The following is a 17,181-nucleotide window of genomic DNA, read 5'->3' as shown; positions in this document are numbered from 1 at the left end:
ATGTGAAAAGAAGCTTAACATCACTAGCCATTAGAGAAATGCAAATCAAAACCACATTGAGACACCCCTTCACACCCATTAGGATGGCTATTATCAAAAAACAGAAAATAACAGTATTGTAGAGAATGTGGAAAAACTGGAAAACTTCTGCATTGCTGATGGGTATGTAAAATGGTGTAGCCTTTGTGGAAAACAGTTTGGCAATTCCTCAAACATTTAAACATAAAATTGCCATATAATTCAGCAATTCCACTCCTAGGTATGTACCCCAAAGAACTGAAAGCAAGGACTCAGAGATACTTATACAACAATGCTCATAGCAGCTTTATTCTTAATAGGAAAAGGTGGAACCAACCCAAATGTCCATGGATGGATGAAGGGATAAACAAAATGTGGTAAATACATACAATGGATTATTCAGCCTTAAATAATTGATATACATGACAACATGGATGAACCTTAAAAACATTATGCAAAGTGAAATAAGCCAGACACAAAAGGACAAATATTTTATGATTCCACTTATACGAGGTACCTAAAATAAGCAAATTCATAGAGACATAAAGTGGAGGTTACCAGGGGCTGGGGGCCAGGGGGAATGAGGAGTTATTGTTTAGTGAATACAGAGTTTATTTGGAATGATGAAAAAGTTCTGGAAATGGACAGTGGTGATGGTTGCACAACAATGTGAATGAACTTAATGCCACTGAACTGTACACTTAAAAATGGCTAAATGGTAAATTTTATGTATATTTTTCCACAATAAAAAATTAATGAGTTAATATTTGTAACACACACGAAATATTATGGGAGGGGGTAAGTAAATAGGGGCATAGATAAAACAAGATTGACCATGAGTTGAAAATCATTGAAGCAGGATGACAGGTACACAGTTCATTATAATAGTTTCTCTATTTTTGTATGGGTTTGAAAATTCCCTAATAGGTTAAAATAACGGATACTAAAAAATATCAATTTAAGAACACAGTAAATTAGTGGGAAATGAAAAACTACTGCTTAAGAGTGATTACAGTGTATAACACTATCATATTTTATATAAGTACATTTAAGTATTATCATTAATATGTGATATATAATAAACTAGTAATATTGTCCTGGACCCCTGTATTTCCCTACCCAGGAAAAGAGATAACAGGTATCGTTATGTCAGGCTGTGTCACTTCTCTTTCTGTCAGCCGGTTAGATGACTCACACTCCTGGAACTCTGAGCATCTCCCAGCAAGTTTCCATGCTGCAGTCTACGAACACCTCTCCCCGAGAACTGAACCGCCTAAAGTCATACAGGAAACTGGGAACAGTGCGCTACAGTCTCTCAACTGCCTCCAGGAGCACCACAGTTTGAGAGATACTCGACCAAGGGAGTAAAAAGGGAGTCACAAAAACATGGGACAAGTGCTTGCACAGAAAAAGAAAATTGTAAACCCAAATTATTTTAAATCAGCCTTGGTTCAGATCACACTATAAACTTTCAAAATACAAGCCCCAACTTTTTTTTTGAGGAAGGTTAGCCCTGAGCTAACATCTGCCACTATTCCTCCTCTTTTTGCTGGGAAGGCTGGCCCTGAGCTAACATCCGTGCCCTTCTTTCTCTACTTTGTATGTGGGACGCCTGCCACAGCATGGCTTGACAAGTGGTGCATAGGTCTGCACCCGGGATCCGAATAAGCAAACCCCGGGCCGCAGAAGTGGAATGTGTGAACCTAACCACTGCGCCACTGGGGCAGCCCAAGCCCCAACTTTCAACAACACTCAACAGGAAACCCATGGGAGATTAGGAAGACTGTTGGCTCGCATACTTTGTGAATATAAAGCACCATGACCTTTTGTTATGAAGATACAGCCGAATTCTGGATAATATTTACAAACTGAAGACACTCATAACCTAAATATTAGCCAGGCTGGGGTAAAAGTCCTTTTGAGTCAGATTTTAACTCATTCTATATATTGTTACCATAATATTGAGTCCTGACTGCTTTGCAAGAAATGAACACTGAACCTTGAAGTTAAACTTGTTTTACATATTTGAAATAGGAAATTGCACTTACTCACAACTCATTATTATTAGAATATTTGTGTAGGAAATTAACTTCAGTTGTGATTCACATGCGTTTTCTAATGGTTAATTCATTCTGTGGCCGCCGCATTTAGTAACTTCACCTATATTTGAATGGCTTGAATTTACCAAGACTGTCTCTGTTAGTCTTGACTTTCTCCCTATAGGCCAGTATATGCCAAATAACTTTGTGATCATGAAATTTAATTCTAAAAAGCAACACATACATATTTTCCTTTACTCCAAGCAGGTATTAATGGCATTCCTTCTGTGAGCCATGGCCAATGTCCAAAAGACAAATACACGAAAGACATGAATACAGGAGGTCTCTCACTCCACTCCCATGAGTCTGTTTGAGACACTGTACAAAAATAAGATTTAACCTACTGTGGATTTTCTGAAAGCTAGGAGTTGTCTGGGTAGTGTTTGTACCCACATTAACACAAGCTTTTAGCTTTTTTAAAGTATTAAGACAAAGAACTCAGTAGAAAAGAACAGGCAAAGAATATGAATATAGTACACAGAAAAAGAAATTAAAATGGCCAATAAAACATGAAAACATGTTCAACCTGAAACAAGGAAATGCAGGCTGCCATTTTTTCACATATCAGATTAGCAAAAGTAAGTTTGATGTATAGAGGACAAAACACACACATACATTTATTTTTCATAGGAGTATAAGTTCCTGCAACCATTTTTGGATGGCAACATTTACTAAAATTTACATAGCATACACTGTTTTTCCATCCATATTTACTGCAAGGAATTTATGCACTGGATATACTTGAAAAAGTGTGTGATGTGTTATTTATTAATTTTCACACTAACACTTGTTAACCTCAAAAGGAGAGAAATAAATGAGCATTAGAATATTCATATCATAGAATTACTAAAGCTGTTCAAAAGAGTAATATGGAAATAAGATTTTTATATGAAATCAATTTTAATTTCTCACTCTGATAAAAACCAGAAAGCAACATTTATAAAATTGCCACATCACTTTTCATACCAGGGAACTGAAATCTGTACATCTCATTTTACCACTTACATGGTTTAACACCTTTGTGTAAATCTGAGATTCGAATATAAAGATATAAAATTTAACATAAACTGAATGCATATGTATGAATGTGTGTATGTATGCAGCTAATATTTTCTGAAGGACAAAAAGCAATAGTGGTTACCTTTAGGGAGGTAGTGGGGAAGTCTTTTCACTCTATACTATTCTGTTCCATTTACATTTCTAACTTGGGTACCAGCTCTGCTTCCCTTTCCCCCTCCTTGTTTGCACGTGAGAATGTGGCCATGCTGATCCTGAATTTGCTTCAGGAACCGCTTGAGTTCAGTATCTGTAAATAGTCATTACTGGAAGATCTAGATCAAAGGTTCTCTGCTCCAATGGCACACTGAGAAGTCTTAAAAAAAAAATACTGGTATCTGGGGCCAACCCCAAAGACTGACTTAATTAGTTATGGAGTACAACCCTGCACTGGGAGTCTTAGAAACTCCCAGGTGATTCTAATATGCAGCCAATGGTGAGAACACCAGTACCTATCACTTTACTTATTCCTCAATGACAAATAATGACCTAATGGGCTGTCTGATAAGAACAATCAAGCATCTGCGATCATATGCAGAGTCACCAGCAGTACCTGCCCACATTAGGATTTTGAGACCCAAATAAAGGACACATTCCTGCTGTGTCAACACTTACTTTTACTGATTTTGTAGCCTCAGCTGAGTAAAAGTGGGCCTGTTTGTAGGGATTGTGGACTATCTGATTTACTTCCTTAGACTGTTTTTGTTTTAAAGTAATAATTAGTTTAAGCAACACTGTCCTCTCACTAGCCTTTTACAAACTTAACAAAAAAGACAGGTATGAATATTATATAAGCCATGGAAGCCCGTGTTCTTCTGTTAAATTTCTTGTTCACCACATTTTCAAAGAATCCTATCTTGGCAATAATTTCTTAAAGGGCGAAAAATATCTAAGTACTTCCAAAGAATCAATTTAGCAAGCAAGTTTCTCTTACTAATCCTATGATTAACTTTCCCATTAAGCCAGGTAACAGCCATTTCAATGTGTATTTTTGCAAGAATAAAGCTGACCAAAGGGGAAAAACAGCAAATTCCAGAAAGAACTGCTACATAAATATTCACAAACTTAGACATGCTCTACATAGCTGCTATCATTTAGGCAAAGTTTCTTCAGATTAAATGATTTATACAATGAAAAAGTTTCTTCCCAAGTGTAAAATACAGTCTCTTAAGATGAACTTAGATTAATATTACTGGAAACAAAGTCTTAGTCTTCTAAATATAATTTGTAATTAATATAGTAAAATGAGCTCAACTGGAGGGTCTTTTTTATTTGAGGAAGATTAGCCCCAAGCTAACATCTACCACCAATCTGCCTCTTTTTTGCTGAGGAAGACTGGCCCTGAGCTAACATCTGTCCCCATCTTCCTCTACTTTATATGTGGGACGCCTACCACAGTATGGCGTGCCAAGCAGTGCCATGTCTGCACCTGGCATCCGAACCCGTGAACCCCAGGCTGCCGAAGCGGAACGTGTGGACTTAACCGCTGCGCCACCGGGCTGGCCCCTCAACTGGAGGGTCTTCATGGACACAACTTTAGTTTTCAAAATATAATTTGAATATAGGACTCTTTAAAAGTAATATCTGAAGAGTTAGCCATCATATATATATTTTATTTTATTACAAGATATTTTAAAATTTGGGCAGATACAGTTATGACAGAAAACCAGCTTCATACCAAAAATACACTTTCAATTACTTTCTCAAGCAAATAAAAACAATCTTCATTTATTTGCTTTTTCTAGAAGTTAATGTACAGTAAAAATGTAATACTGTATATGACAGACATAATTAAGCATCCATATAAAAGGAACATGAATGTTCAGAAACAAAAGTAAAAATAAATAGCATGATAAAACTTTGAAAAAATAATGCACATTTTAGTTGTGGAAAATATGATTCTTAATTATATATACATAGTTATAATTAATAGAAAGCCATCTCTTTAAAATTGCACAAAACATGGGACAAATGAAGCATAAATTTTATGGCATGTAATACTATAATCCTAGGGCATTTTGTTGCTTAACTCCAGGATATAAAACACTTAGGTTTGTAATATAATAAAAGGTATGCAGTTTTGTTTGAGAAAGACTGTCTTCCTCAACTCACATTAACCTGTAGTAATCCTACAAAAGGCTGTACAGGAAATTTCACAAAAAGAAATATTAACAATTCTTGTGCCCACTCCATGCCGATTAAGCAGCCAAAAATGGGCTTCAAAATAAACGTGGTGGAACATTTCATATTTTTGATACTTTTTTATACTAAGATAATTTCTTTGTTCTATAAAAACACTTTGTGTTTAACCATGATTGGCAATCTCAGCAGAAGAAAAATCCTGGCAAAATGGATGGAGAGTTTCTGCTTACTTTATTTTCATGAATAAGATATTCAGGAGATAAGAATTTATAGAAAAGAAACAGTAATGCTCAATTCACTTACAACTTATCTTATCAAGAGTGTTATTCCATTCTTTAAAAATCCTGTTTAAACTTCTCTGTAAGAAAATCAAAGGTAACATTTCCATTTGTATTATGGCACAGCCCTCAGTTTAGAGAAAAATACACTTTAGGGAACCAGAAAAGATTACAGAAAGGTTAGGGGCAGCCTGAAAACCTCTTGGTGAAAAACACTTAAATCTTCTAGGGTAATAAAAAAATATGTGCAGACTTAATTACAAATATTTACATTTCAGAACAGAATCATGAGCCAGCTATTCAGCCGCTCAATACCAATGATTCACAGGCATTTCAAAGAAGTGAGAATGTGTCCACAGTATTTGTGGCCACGCTTGAATGCATAGAATAAAGATTATGGTTCTTCAGTCTGTTACCTATCATATCTATAAAACAAATTTGTTTACATTTTCAAAACTGTACAACCAAAAGGACTGAGCAAATATTTTTATTATCTCACATAAAATATACTTTAGGTACTACTGATTTCACTCATTTGTTCAACAACTTGTCCTAAAATTTCATCAACTACATCAACATCATAATTCACTTGCTGAAGATCGAGATCAGGTACAATCATGGCCAGCAGCTGTCCTACGTTAACTCGAAGAGATCGAAGTTTGAGGCTGCAAATACAAATATTACATCTATTAGATGAACATTATAATACAGTTTAATATTCATCTAGGGCTTAAAATTTAAGTGAAACATTAATACATTTAATTTAATAAATCTGTTGGTAAGTAGAGTGTTTCATAAAACTAGTGGCTCCACTTGGTTCCAACTAATAAAATTTTAATTTGAGACTGGAGAAAACATGGACTGATAAAATAAATTACAAGATGTTAGTTATAATTTAAAATATTGTTATCACCTGGAAAACAGTAGGGACGTACTACTAGAACACTGGTCTAAGACTAAGAATGCATCATGAGATTTCCGCTTCCTTTTGAAGATGAACCGAATTGTTCCCTAAAACATGTTCTATGAGATATCCATTGTTGTAGAAGAGGAAGAAGAAATGGTTCTGTGGTCAAATAGGCTTATAAAACCCTGGGTTAAATAATGTTAAACAAGACTTTTTAAAATGCATGACTTCTTTGAACCTTTCAAATGCTAAAGTTCACTGTCTATCCATTTTACTGTGCATTTATAGGTGACAGTGTTTTGCTGAAAACCCTGGATTAGATCATCTTTATCATTTCTTTCAAGTGTATATACACGGATCTGAATATCAACATTCTAGACTTTAAATACCTACAGCTATATAGTAAGTAGCCTTTGCTTCAAAGATGGAGTGAAACACACGGATGAAGAGAATGTCACTGTGGCTCTTGTTCTGCCCCCCTCCCAGATACAGAAGTCCACATTGAGTTTAGATACTGATCTTTCTCTGGTGGAAATCTCTGAAGGGGCAAGATGCTCATCCTTGGGTTGACAATGCACAAAAATGTGACTTTAAGCATGTTTTGTGAGCTTGCATGGTTAAGTTTCCATCGGACCTTTGATAAAATTTTCCATCATTCCCATGCCAGCCATTTTTCGTTCCACCTTTCCCAATCATCTTTGATCAGAGGTCCACGGTCTAAATACTTTTCTGCTTTGCTTTCCTGAAGTTATTAACCATCCTATGTCCTACCAAGAATATTCCCTTTGTCATCTACATAAAAAGTAGATGAAAGACTATGATGACCCTACGACCCTCTACCCATCCTTTCCTTTAAGTCTTTGATTGTCAGCGGCTAATTCCTCCTGTCTACTGGACATGTGACAGATTCCTATTTTTGGCATACAGAACAGCACCATCCAAGAGAAATACTGTGAACTCCATATACAATTTTGAAATGTTCAAATAGCCACATTAAAAAGTAAAACAGCACAACCAGAGGCACTCACAACTAGAATCTACAACTATATACTGGGGGGCGTTGGGGAGAAGAAAAAAAAAATGTAAAATGAAACAATAAATTTAATCTGTTATATATTTTACTTAAGTGATATAGCTAAAATATTTCATCATATCAAAATATATTATTAATGAGGTATTTAAAATTCTTTTTTGTTTACACTAGGGCTTCAAAATCCAGCATATATTTTATATTTACAGCACATCTCAATTCAGACTAGTTAGATTTCAAGTGTCAGTAGCTACATGTAGCTATACTATTTTGGAAAGCATAGGGCTAAAAGATCATCAGTTACTCAAAGTTTAATGTGCAATGGAATCACCTGGGAGATTAAGTTTCCAATTTAATAAACTGGACTGAGGTCCAAGGATCTGCATTCTTACAAGTACCACAGATTCTTGTGGTTCCCATTTTCAGAAACACCAAGTGGGATTTTTTCTGACCCCGTGCCCTCCACGCTTATATGTACTGCTCTATTCTTTCTATTGCCATGAACAGATTTAATGAAATCCTTCAGAAACTTAAGCTAAAAAGCAAAGTAATAATATAACTGATGTCAAGTGAGGATGACAACAGTACTTTTAGCTCTGAAGTCTTATCATACTAGCAGGAAGAGTTGTACAATTTTAGCCCTTAATGTCTGTTTTTGAATGTGAGTCATCAACACACCACCACTGTCATCCCCTCCCACCTGAACCTGTGCCTCCCCCACTCTCAAAAACAAAACACATCGAAACAGAACCCTAACCCCATTTTATATCTTGCTGAGATGGGTCCTCAATGATTTACTGTTTTCTTATTCTGACAGAAGAAACTTCTTCCTAATAATCACATGGACTATGGCAATTTTTAGTAATTTTGTTATTTCCTAAAAGTTAAGATTGGAGAGGGCATGTAGTAAAATGAGGATAACAAACCACGAAAAAAATGGTGCCAGGTACAAAAGTAAAAGAAATCAAGGTGAAAAACTAAGTTTCATGAAATATTCCCTTGTCTTCTAGTCATGGCCAAATTCATCCCATTCTTCAATATCTGGTTCAATTTTCACTTTCCCCCAAAAGCTTTCCAAGCCACTCTGACCACTCAAGTGCTTTATTCCCTCGAAATTCCTATTTCACTTAAGTTAAACCTAAACTGTTCCTTAAAGGGAAGGTTGATCACATGTACTTCTTTTGCATCTCTCTTTGTCTACCACGATGTTGGGATGAGAGCAGACAGTCAATAACTTCTTTTGACAGAACAATATCTGTTTGATGTCTGCTAGCAAACAGTATCACGCCAGCCACAACTGCACCCCAGCCAAATGCCTCATTTAATATTACCTTTCCCCATCAGTATAATTTACAGACTCCTCAGTGTTACTCGAAGTTGAAACATCCGTTCCTATCTGTCGACTTGTAGATTTTAATTGTTCTATTTCAGTCTTCAGTTCTTCACACTGTGAACGGATTTGTGATTTTTCCATTTCCAATAATTCAACCTGACAAAAAAATTAATTTTATAACTGTCAAATTTAAAAGTACTAACATCAACGTACAAGTTTAAGCTAAGAGATGTAGAAATTCTGCTTGATGAAAATTACCACCAAAAGATATTACACAAAAAAATCCAATAGCTTTCTATAAACAAAGCTTCACTTGTTTAATTTCACCTCTCCATCTTTTTACATTGAAAGCATATAAAACGTGAATTACCGCTTGACTAAAACAAATGGACTCTAAAAACTGAAAAACCAAGATAAATGCCTAAATTATGCTGAAGTCAATGGCTTTCATTTCTTGCACACTCACCAAGTGTAAGTTGTAACAAAGTTTATATTGATTTTTATATATTTTGTTGTCTAGCTCCTAAGGCAATACATCAAGATGAACGTCTGAATGAACAGTTATGTCAACAATATTTCCAGGAAGAAGGGACAATACTGCACCATACTGTCATTTCCAAACTCTTTTTAGCAGAGAAACCCTCCTTTCAAACATCATGTAAATATAACACATAAAATAGATTTTTTTAAAAAGGCGCCACCCAAATCTGAATTGGGGGCATGTGCAGAGGCTACTAATTGTCTCCTGGTGGTATCTATCGTTTTTCTCCTTTCTCAGTAAAAGAACCCCTGAATAGACTACATTTCCAAGGCACCTATTAGCCAGATGACCAAGTTCTGACAGATGGACTATAAGCAACTTTCAGGACCCATACTCCTCCTCTTTCCTGCTGCTTGGAATGTACTACATACTGCATGCTGAGAAGCAAAGCAACAACGCAGAAGGAGCCTGTGTCTCTGACGACTGTGGGGCTGCCAGTTATTTGGGGTTTTATGTCACATGCAAACAAACCTAATCATAACTAATATAGGGTACATCTATAAAATGAGGATATCTCATCATCTACCCTGTATGGTTATTGTAAGGCTTATAATAATGGATGCAAAGTTCCCACGATATTTAGTAACTGAGTGTCTCAATGGGAATGATATTGGTAGCTTTAGCAGGACAACCTTTCATTGTACAGCAATGTCCTGTGCACTAGAGGGCATTTACCATGCCTGGTCACCACGATCAAATTCCAGCAATGCCCATCTCCACATTTCCATATGCCCCCAAGAGGACCAATCCCCAGTTGGGAACCAGTGGAATAACAGATAGTCAATAAATGGAAATATTATTAGGTGATTTATTCCTAACTAGCAACTGGCAGTTCTTTAAAAGTTCAGATGCCTCTGGACCCCCATGACCATCATTATGTTGAATGATGATAACTCACCTCACTTTTAAACTGGTCCCTCTCGATGCTGCATTTGTCCAGCTGCCTGAATACATCGTCAAGCTGCACAACCATTTCATCCACTTCACTCTTACTCTCACTACTGGAACACTGACTGCATTCTGCCTTGACGTGCTGCAAAGCACTACACTGTTTTTTCAGCCTTTCTATTTCTTCCAAAGCTTGCCTATACTGAGAGACCATATGATCTGGACTTTCAGATTTACCGTTAATACTTTCATGTAAAAATAGAGCATCAGTTTCGGTAGATTGATGGCAAGTTTCCTTCTTCACGTATTTGTCATTCATTTCCAGTATCCTCTGCTGTAACACTTTGATTTGGTCAGTAAACACATGACATTGTCTTTTATAATTTTCTTTTTCTTGGGTAACTAGAAGCAGCTCATTTCTCAGTTCATTTAACTGGCAATCAGCATCACCCGCAGATTTATCAAAGGTTTCCTGGGTTTCATGAGTCTTTCCTTCAGCTTCCACGCAAGATGGCAGCACAGCTGTATCATTTCTTGCATCTATCTCATCTTCAACAGTCTCTTCCTTTTTAACAACCAAACCTGGTACTTCAGTCTGGGTAGCTGCAGCAGTTCCCTGATCACACCTGGATGATGACGTGCCTAGTGAACCAATCTGGCCACAAGATTCATTATCACCCACAGGCTCGGCTTGAACACTGCTTTGCTCAACATGACTCTGTTCTGATTTCATTTCAATATCATGATCTACAGCAGGCTTGGGAGTACTGTTTTCTTCTAAGATGATAACATCTTCATCATCGTCCTTATAAGCTGAATTTTCAAATGTTTGATTACTCAATCTCTGATTCTTTGCATTCAAAATTGAAGAACGAGTAGAGAGTCTCCGTTTCAGGCTGGAAAAAATTTTATGTATAAAATATAAAGTTATAAAATACAGATATGGACAAAATGGATGGCCTTGAAGTAATCTATCTTGAAATTCTAAGAAATGCCCATGCTCATTTTTAAAAAAATGATATATTACACAGTACTGCCCAATGGATTGAACAAAGTGGAGATTATTTTCTCCTTTTACAGATGAGAAAACAATTAAACTACTGAGATCTCTTTAGAGTACCAGATCTATACACCACCAAACATCTCTTCATTTGATGTCCTCTGGCCACTTCACTGTATACATGTCCAAAAGAGAATGCCATCACCCACCCCAGGTCCGCTCCTTCTATGCTAGAGCTCAATGAATGGCACTGCCATTCCCGTCTGCCCATCTTAATTTTTATTGGCATTCAGTGATCAAAGGTGAGCCACAAAGTAAACGAACATGCCCTATCCTTTCATGTAAAACAATTTTCCCTGTATTGAAAATTGCCTCATTTTCTTCATCTGCTTAGTTTTCTGTGAATGTATCACCAATTGATTACTTTTTGCCCCACTTAGAGGGATATATGTACAGATCCACTCTCTAGCATATATATGCTCCAGAAAGTAAACTTGCTACCTTCTGACAGAGGAAGAGAAACAGCATTGCCAGACTTTGCAGGTTGGGAAGAGGCCTAGGGAACTACTCTTCCTTAAACTTTCAAACAAGCCTCCTGTTCCCACCGCTGTTTTCCACCTTCAAAAGTACCTAGTGCTCCCAAGTTCTGAGATTGTCTAGAGATCTAGAGTTAATCGTTTAACTGGGAGTTGCCCTATTATTTTTCCTACCAGGCTAATTCCTATTTGTCTTTCTCAAGACTTAGTTTAGGCACCACCTTTCCACAGACTTTGGCTCTATGAATTTGAGAATAAATACAGGCTTTAAAAATTAATGATGGGGCCGGCCAGGTGGCGTAGCAGTTAAGTTCGTGCACTCCACTTCGGTGGTCCTGGGTTCATGAGTTTAGATCCCTGGCTTGGACCTACACTGCTCATCAAGCCATGCTGTGGCAGCACCCCACATACAAAACACAGAGGAAGATTGGCACAAATGTTAGCTCAGCAACAATCTTCCTCAAGCAAAAAGAAGATTGGCAACAAATGTTAGCTCAGGGCCAATCTTCCTCACCCAAAAAAGAAAATTAATGAAAATTTTCTGTTCTCTTCTTCCATTTGGATGGCACTTTTAAAAATAAATTCCTTATCTTTTGTCTGTAAACTTTACAGATTTTACTTTTTCTTACTTTGTCTGGAACCATCTTTATGAAGAAAAGCCAAGAATATTAAGATTAAAAAAAAATGCATACAAGTTCTCAGTTAAGTAGCAATCCAGCCCCAAATTGAGCCCCCAAAATGTAGGCTATAAACAGCAAACTATTTTAGAACATGCCCTCCTTGGTGTATATATGCATAAAGGCAGTTATTTCTAATCTTTTCTGAGGTCAAAAAGTCCTGTGAGAATTTGATAAGGCTACACAACCTCTCAGAAAATCTGGCCCCACCATCTCAGAGAACCTTGTTTCAACAACAAATATCAGGTGTAGTTGGTCTGATCTACTAGTTTATTGGCATCATGCCCTTTCTTCTTTACCTATGTTCATTCTAGTCCCTTTGAATGGGCGACCTGTGCAGAGTACTGTTTTCAGAATTTCAGGAACCAAACTAAGTACTACCCCCTCGCAAAGCCTTCCCTGACCATTCCCATCAGGAGACCTAACTGAAAAATGCACATATCACCTTACCTTTCTTTCTCTCTTCCTTCTCCATCCACTCACCCAAAATATACAGCATGTCATGGGCTATGCTAAGAACTTATGGGTTATACTTGACATTACTGTATAGTATTGTGCTGTTAACTGCCTCATGTTTTTCTTTTACTTAGATACCGATAATCTTTAAAGCAAGAATTTTCATACGATATGGAATTTCATAGCGGTAACAATTTGATCAAATCCACAGGAATACAATTAATGTTTAAATTGATTTAAATAGGTGGCATAAGTGGGGTGGGGTTAAGTTTGGACAATAAAAGCGAAGTAACTTGTCCTTAAGACTTTTTACATGCATAAACTATAATTTCCTAGAAGTGCATTATTGCCCTATTAGTGTCAAATAAAGGCTGGTTAATATTCATTCCCCAAATGGAAAAACACATTTTAGCCACTGACTTGTTGCTATCAGGTTCAGACTGGGGTGAACCTCGATGGTTATTTATAAGTCTTGTTGCATAAGTATTAGCTGCTTCTGAAAGATGTCCTCTTGGAACACCTTCCTTCACGGGAGAAAAACTTTGCCTTGACACAGGGGCTGGCCGAAGCAACAATTCATGATTAATCTGTTGGAGGAAAAATAAATTGATCTTAAAGGATTTTTTTAAATGTGCCATGTCCAAAACACAAGATAATATTTGCCCTTTTCTTCATATCCCAGAAGACATTGAGAACTATGCTAACCATGTAAATTCCCTGTGCTATACCAGGGAGCAACAAACAACAGGCCAATGAGCCAAAAGCAGCCTGCAAGGGAGCAAAGAAAGGTTTTACATTTTTTTTTCCTGCTTCATCTCCCCAAACCCCACCGTACATAGTTGTATATCTTAGTTGCAGGTCCTTCCAGTTGTGGGATGTGGGACACCACCTTAACATGGCCTGACGAGCGGTACCATGTCCACGCCCAGGATCCGAACCCTGGGCCGCCGCAGCAGAGCGCACGAACTTAACCACTCAGCCACGGAGCCGGCCCCAGGTTTTACATTTTTAAAGGTGTGAACAAAAAGAACATGTAAGAGACTGTATGTGGCCCCCAAGAACTAAAATATTTACTATCTGGCCTTTTACAGAAAGATTTGCTGACCCTGTACTATATACAGGGCTTATCAAGATATAATAAAAACTTATTTTTCTAAGAGAAAGAAATTGAAGATAAAGCCATAAATATTCTGCCTTTAAAAACCAAAGTAAGCCCATTATTCTTTGTCCCCCAGTTCCATTCTCACTCTGAAACCCTCAGCCTTCATACAAGGAAACATTGCAATGTAATTATAAGCAAACATACACATCTGCAGCAGACCAAAACTTCTTACACAAGAAGTACAACTACTTGCTCATATACTCAGCAAAAACTCCTTGACACCATTAAGCACTAAGAGAGAAAGGGAAGGGCCAGGGACAGCAGGCAACAGACAAAGAGAAACACTGGAGCGTTAGTCCAGGTTAGTAGCAGAACATGGCTCCCTGGGAGTTTCTGAGAATTTTTTCTTGACTACCTATCTATAAGATTCTTAAAAGGATGTCTGCCTTTCCTCAGAAGATGCCCAACCAAACAACAAAACTGAACAGTTTAGGGGATGGGCGCGGACATGGCACCGCTCATCAAGCCATGCTGAGGCGGTGGCCCATGTGCCACAACTAGAAGGACCCACAACTATGATATACAACTATGTACTGGGGGGCTTTGGGGAGAAGAGGGAAAAATAAATACGTAAAATCTTAAAAAAAATAAACTGAACAGTTTGAATGAAGTTGTTGGGTTAGGGAGGGAGGGCTGGGAAGGACGGTAAAAGAAAGGAGGAATAGTGAACCGAATGAATAGGATCACTTCAATTTGTTAGTAACTCCTAAGCTTTAAAATTCTGTATTTGTTACACCAACCACTATCCAATATAAGACACAGCTATAAAATGAAGGCTTAATTACCTGAGGGACCATTTCCAGTTGTCTGATCCTGAATTTTTCCTTCTCTCTTAAAAAAAAAAAAAAAGATGAAAAATGAACATATTTAAATTTACGTCATCATTTTTCAATTCTGTTTTCCAGTGACATACTTGCCTTTCACTACCGAGTCCCTCCGATATGTACACTGAACTTTGCCTCATTTTCATTATCATCAGTGGTAAGCCCGTAGGCAGGGGAATACTTTCCACCTCTTATCGCACTAATGTGTCTGCCCCAAGCTTTCCATCCCCATTAGCATTATTCTCAGACTTCTGAAGGGAAATATCACACAGGCTTCTAATTGGTTTCTTTACTTCCAATCCTGCTGCTGGATTTATCTTCAAAAAGTGCACTCAAAATTAAAACCACTTGGAACTTCTTAGTGAACTCAGCTTCCTGCGTGCAGTACATCAGCCTAAAGTTCACCAGGGCTGACTATCATTCATTACCCAGCTTCTCTATCTCACCTCCGTTTTCCATTATGCCCATTCACATATTTACTCTAGTTAACCTGAACAAATCCTTGTTCCCTGTACATTCTCATCCTACTCATTCTTCAAGGTCTACTACAAAATGTCCTTCACGAATTTTCCTGATCCATTTCTGCCCTCCCATCCCCAGTCATAAGTAGTCCCTCCCCGTGGGCTTCCAGCAAGACTGGATCATACCTTTTATGGTACTCGCCAACTTCTATACACCCATGTCTCACTTCCCCTGTTAGACTATAACTCATACAGGGCAGTATTCATTAGGATTCGTCTGTGTGTGGCCCCAAAAGACAAATTATTCTGTATGCAAACTATTGTGTAGACAGGAGAGCAATCAACGGCAGATATCCACAGCATAAACTTTTAAAAAGGGGCACTTCCTATTATGCACTCCACATCAGATCTTTTTTTGGGCCATCATCTTTTCTGGCTGTACTAGCTTTATCTTGGAGAAGCATCAATTAATGCTGCAGACATACCACTGTTGCTTTGGGCATTATTTTCCCACTATACATTAATACAACACTCACTTCTTTTTGTAGGTTTTTTCATAAGTGGGATGTACTAAATCCTCATCTTCAGGTTCTTCTGGAACATCACAATTTCTAGTCAGAAAAATCACATGGGAATAACACGTCACCAGCGCCTGTTCATACATCTTGAACAGTACTTTCTGCCTTTCCAAAAAGGGTACTACCAACTATATGGTACCTGAACTGTGGGTCAGGGTTATTGGAGCAATACCATTTTTCTGGAAGTTGATCTATCCCATCTGGTAATTTTCGCCACTTTAGACACGCATCACACTGAACCCATGTCTGATCAGGACGTTTCCTGTAACAAAACCACAAGAAAATATTACCATGGAAATATGGCTGCAAAGTACACTTCATTAGATTTTCTGCATCATTTACACCACAAAATGCCCCTATGATTTAATTCTATCCCTGAAAATTCTGTGATATAACTACTATTGTTGTAGAGCAAGTTAAATTTTTAAAAACAATTTGGTTACCTTCAAAGGTTAAAGGTAACAGTCTAATTTAAACAAAGCAATTTAAATGTCTTGCTTAATAGCATACTATTAAATTTGTTCTAATAAAAACTCAACTTAAAATATTCTAAATGCCTTGCTTTGAAATTTATATTAAGTTAACATCTGCAATGTCAAACGTAATATACTGATTAGCACAATAAACTATTCAAGTACAGAAAACAGACAAGTTGTAGTATTATAATTTAAGTAACTTTCTATAGTTGTATTACACTTTTATCCTCTACTATAGCATTATCTCTGAATAACTAAAATTTGTATATTCTTTTATAGTTTATAAAATGCTCTCATATTTTTATCATTTAAAAATTATGATTCTGTAAAAAATTTATGTACACTCATTTAACATAATGAAGACTCCACCTTAATGCCATTAACTTTTTAAATCTAGCTTTAAAAAAACATGCATTTACAGAGTTCCATCAAACTTCAAACAATCCAGAAGTATATAAAGTAAATATAAACTCCCTGTTTCAGGAGGTTACCACTGTTAATTTTTTAAATCCTGGCAGAAATTTTCTATGCTTATAGAATTACACTTGTGTATATGGACACTTGCAAAATACAATGAGAAATTAATACAGTGAGTTGCATCTTTTTTGTCATCTTTCCATCAGGACAGTTATTATTCATTCACAGGACTGTTATTATGTGCTAGTGTGTTACTGAGTGCTTGGCAGGCATCCTATCTTTCAATTCTTACAACTCTAGAG

General features: G+C 37.0%; 1 protein-coding gene across 2 annotated transcripts in view; it reads right to left on the bottom strand.

Moving 5' to 3' along the window:
• Positions 1 to 4,663: 4,663 nt before the first annotated feature.
• LOC124231364 (MORC family CW-type zinc finger protein 3) overlaps positions 4,664 to 17,181 on the bottom strand; it is a 36,115-nt gene continuing 23,597 nt past the window's right edge. The window contains exons 11-17 of one of the 2 annotated variants that reach the window (XM_046648141.1): positions 16,126 to 16,248; positions 15,945 to 16,019; positions 14,909 to 14,954; positions 13,382 to 13,548; positions 10,303 to 11,188; positions 8,862 to 9,019; positions 4,664 to 6,258 (exon numbers count right to left, since the gene is read on the bottom strand). In XM_046648141.1, the coding sequence (XP_046504097.1) occupies positions 6,105 to 6,258; positions 8,862 to 9,019; positions 10,303 to 11,188; positions 13,382 to 13,548; positions 14,909 to 14,954; positions 15,945 to 16,019; positions 16,126 to 16,248 (1,609 nt within the window). In that variant the 3' untranslated portion in view covers positions 4,664 to 6,104. The remainder of the gene's footprint in view (positions 6,259 to 8,861; positions 9,020 to 10,302; positions 11,189 to 13,381; positions 13,549 to 14,908; positions 14,955 to 15,944; positions 16,020 to 16,125; positions 16,249 to 17,181) is intronic. The other variant, XM_046648142.1, reaches the window with a different exon arrangement.

The sequence above is a fragment of the Equus quagga genome, chromosome 21 (genome assembly GCF_021613505.1).
Source record: "Equus quagga isolate Etosha38 chromosome 21, UCLA_HA_Equagga_1.0, whole genome shotgun sequence".
NCBI lineage: Eukaryota > Metazoa > Chordata > Mammalia > Perissodactyla > Equidae > Equus > Equus quagga.
This window is presented reverse-complemented; position numbering and strand designations above follow the sequence as displayed.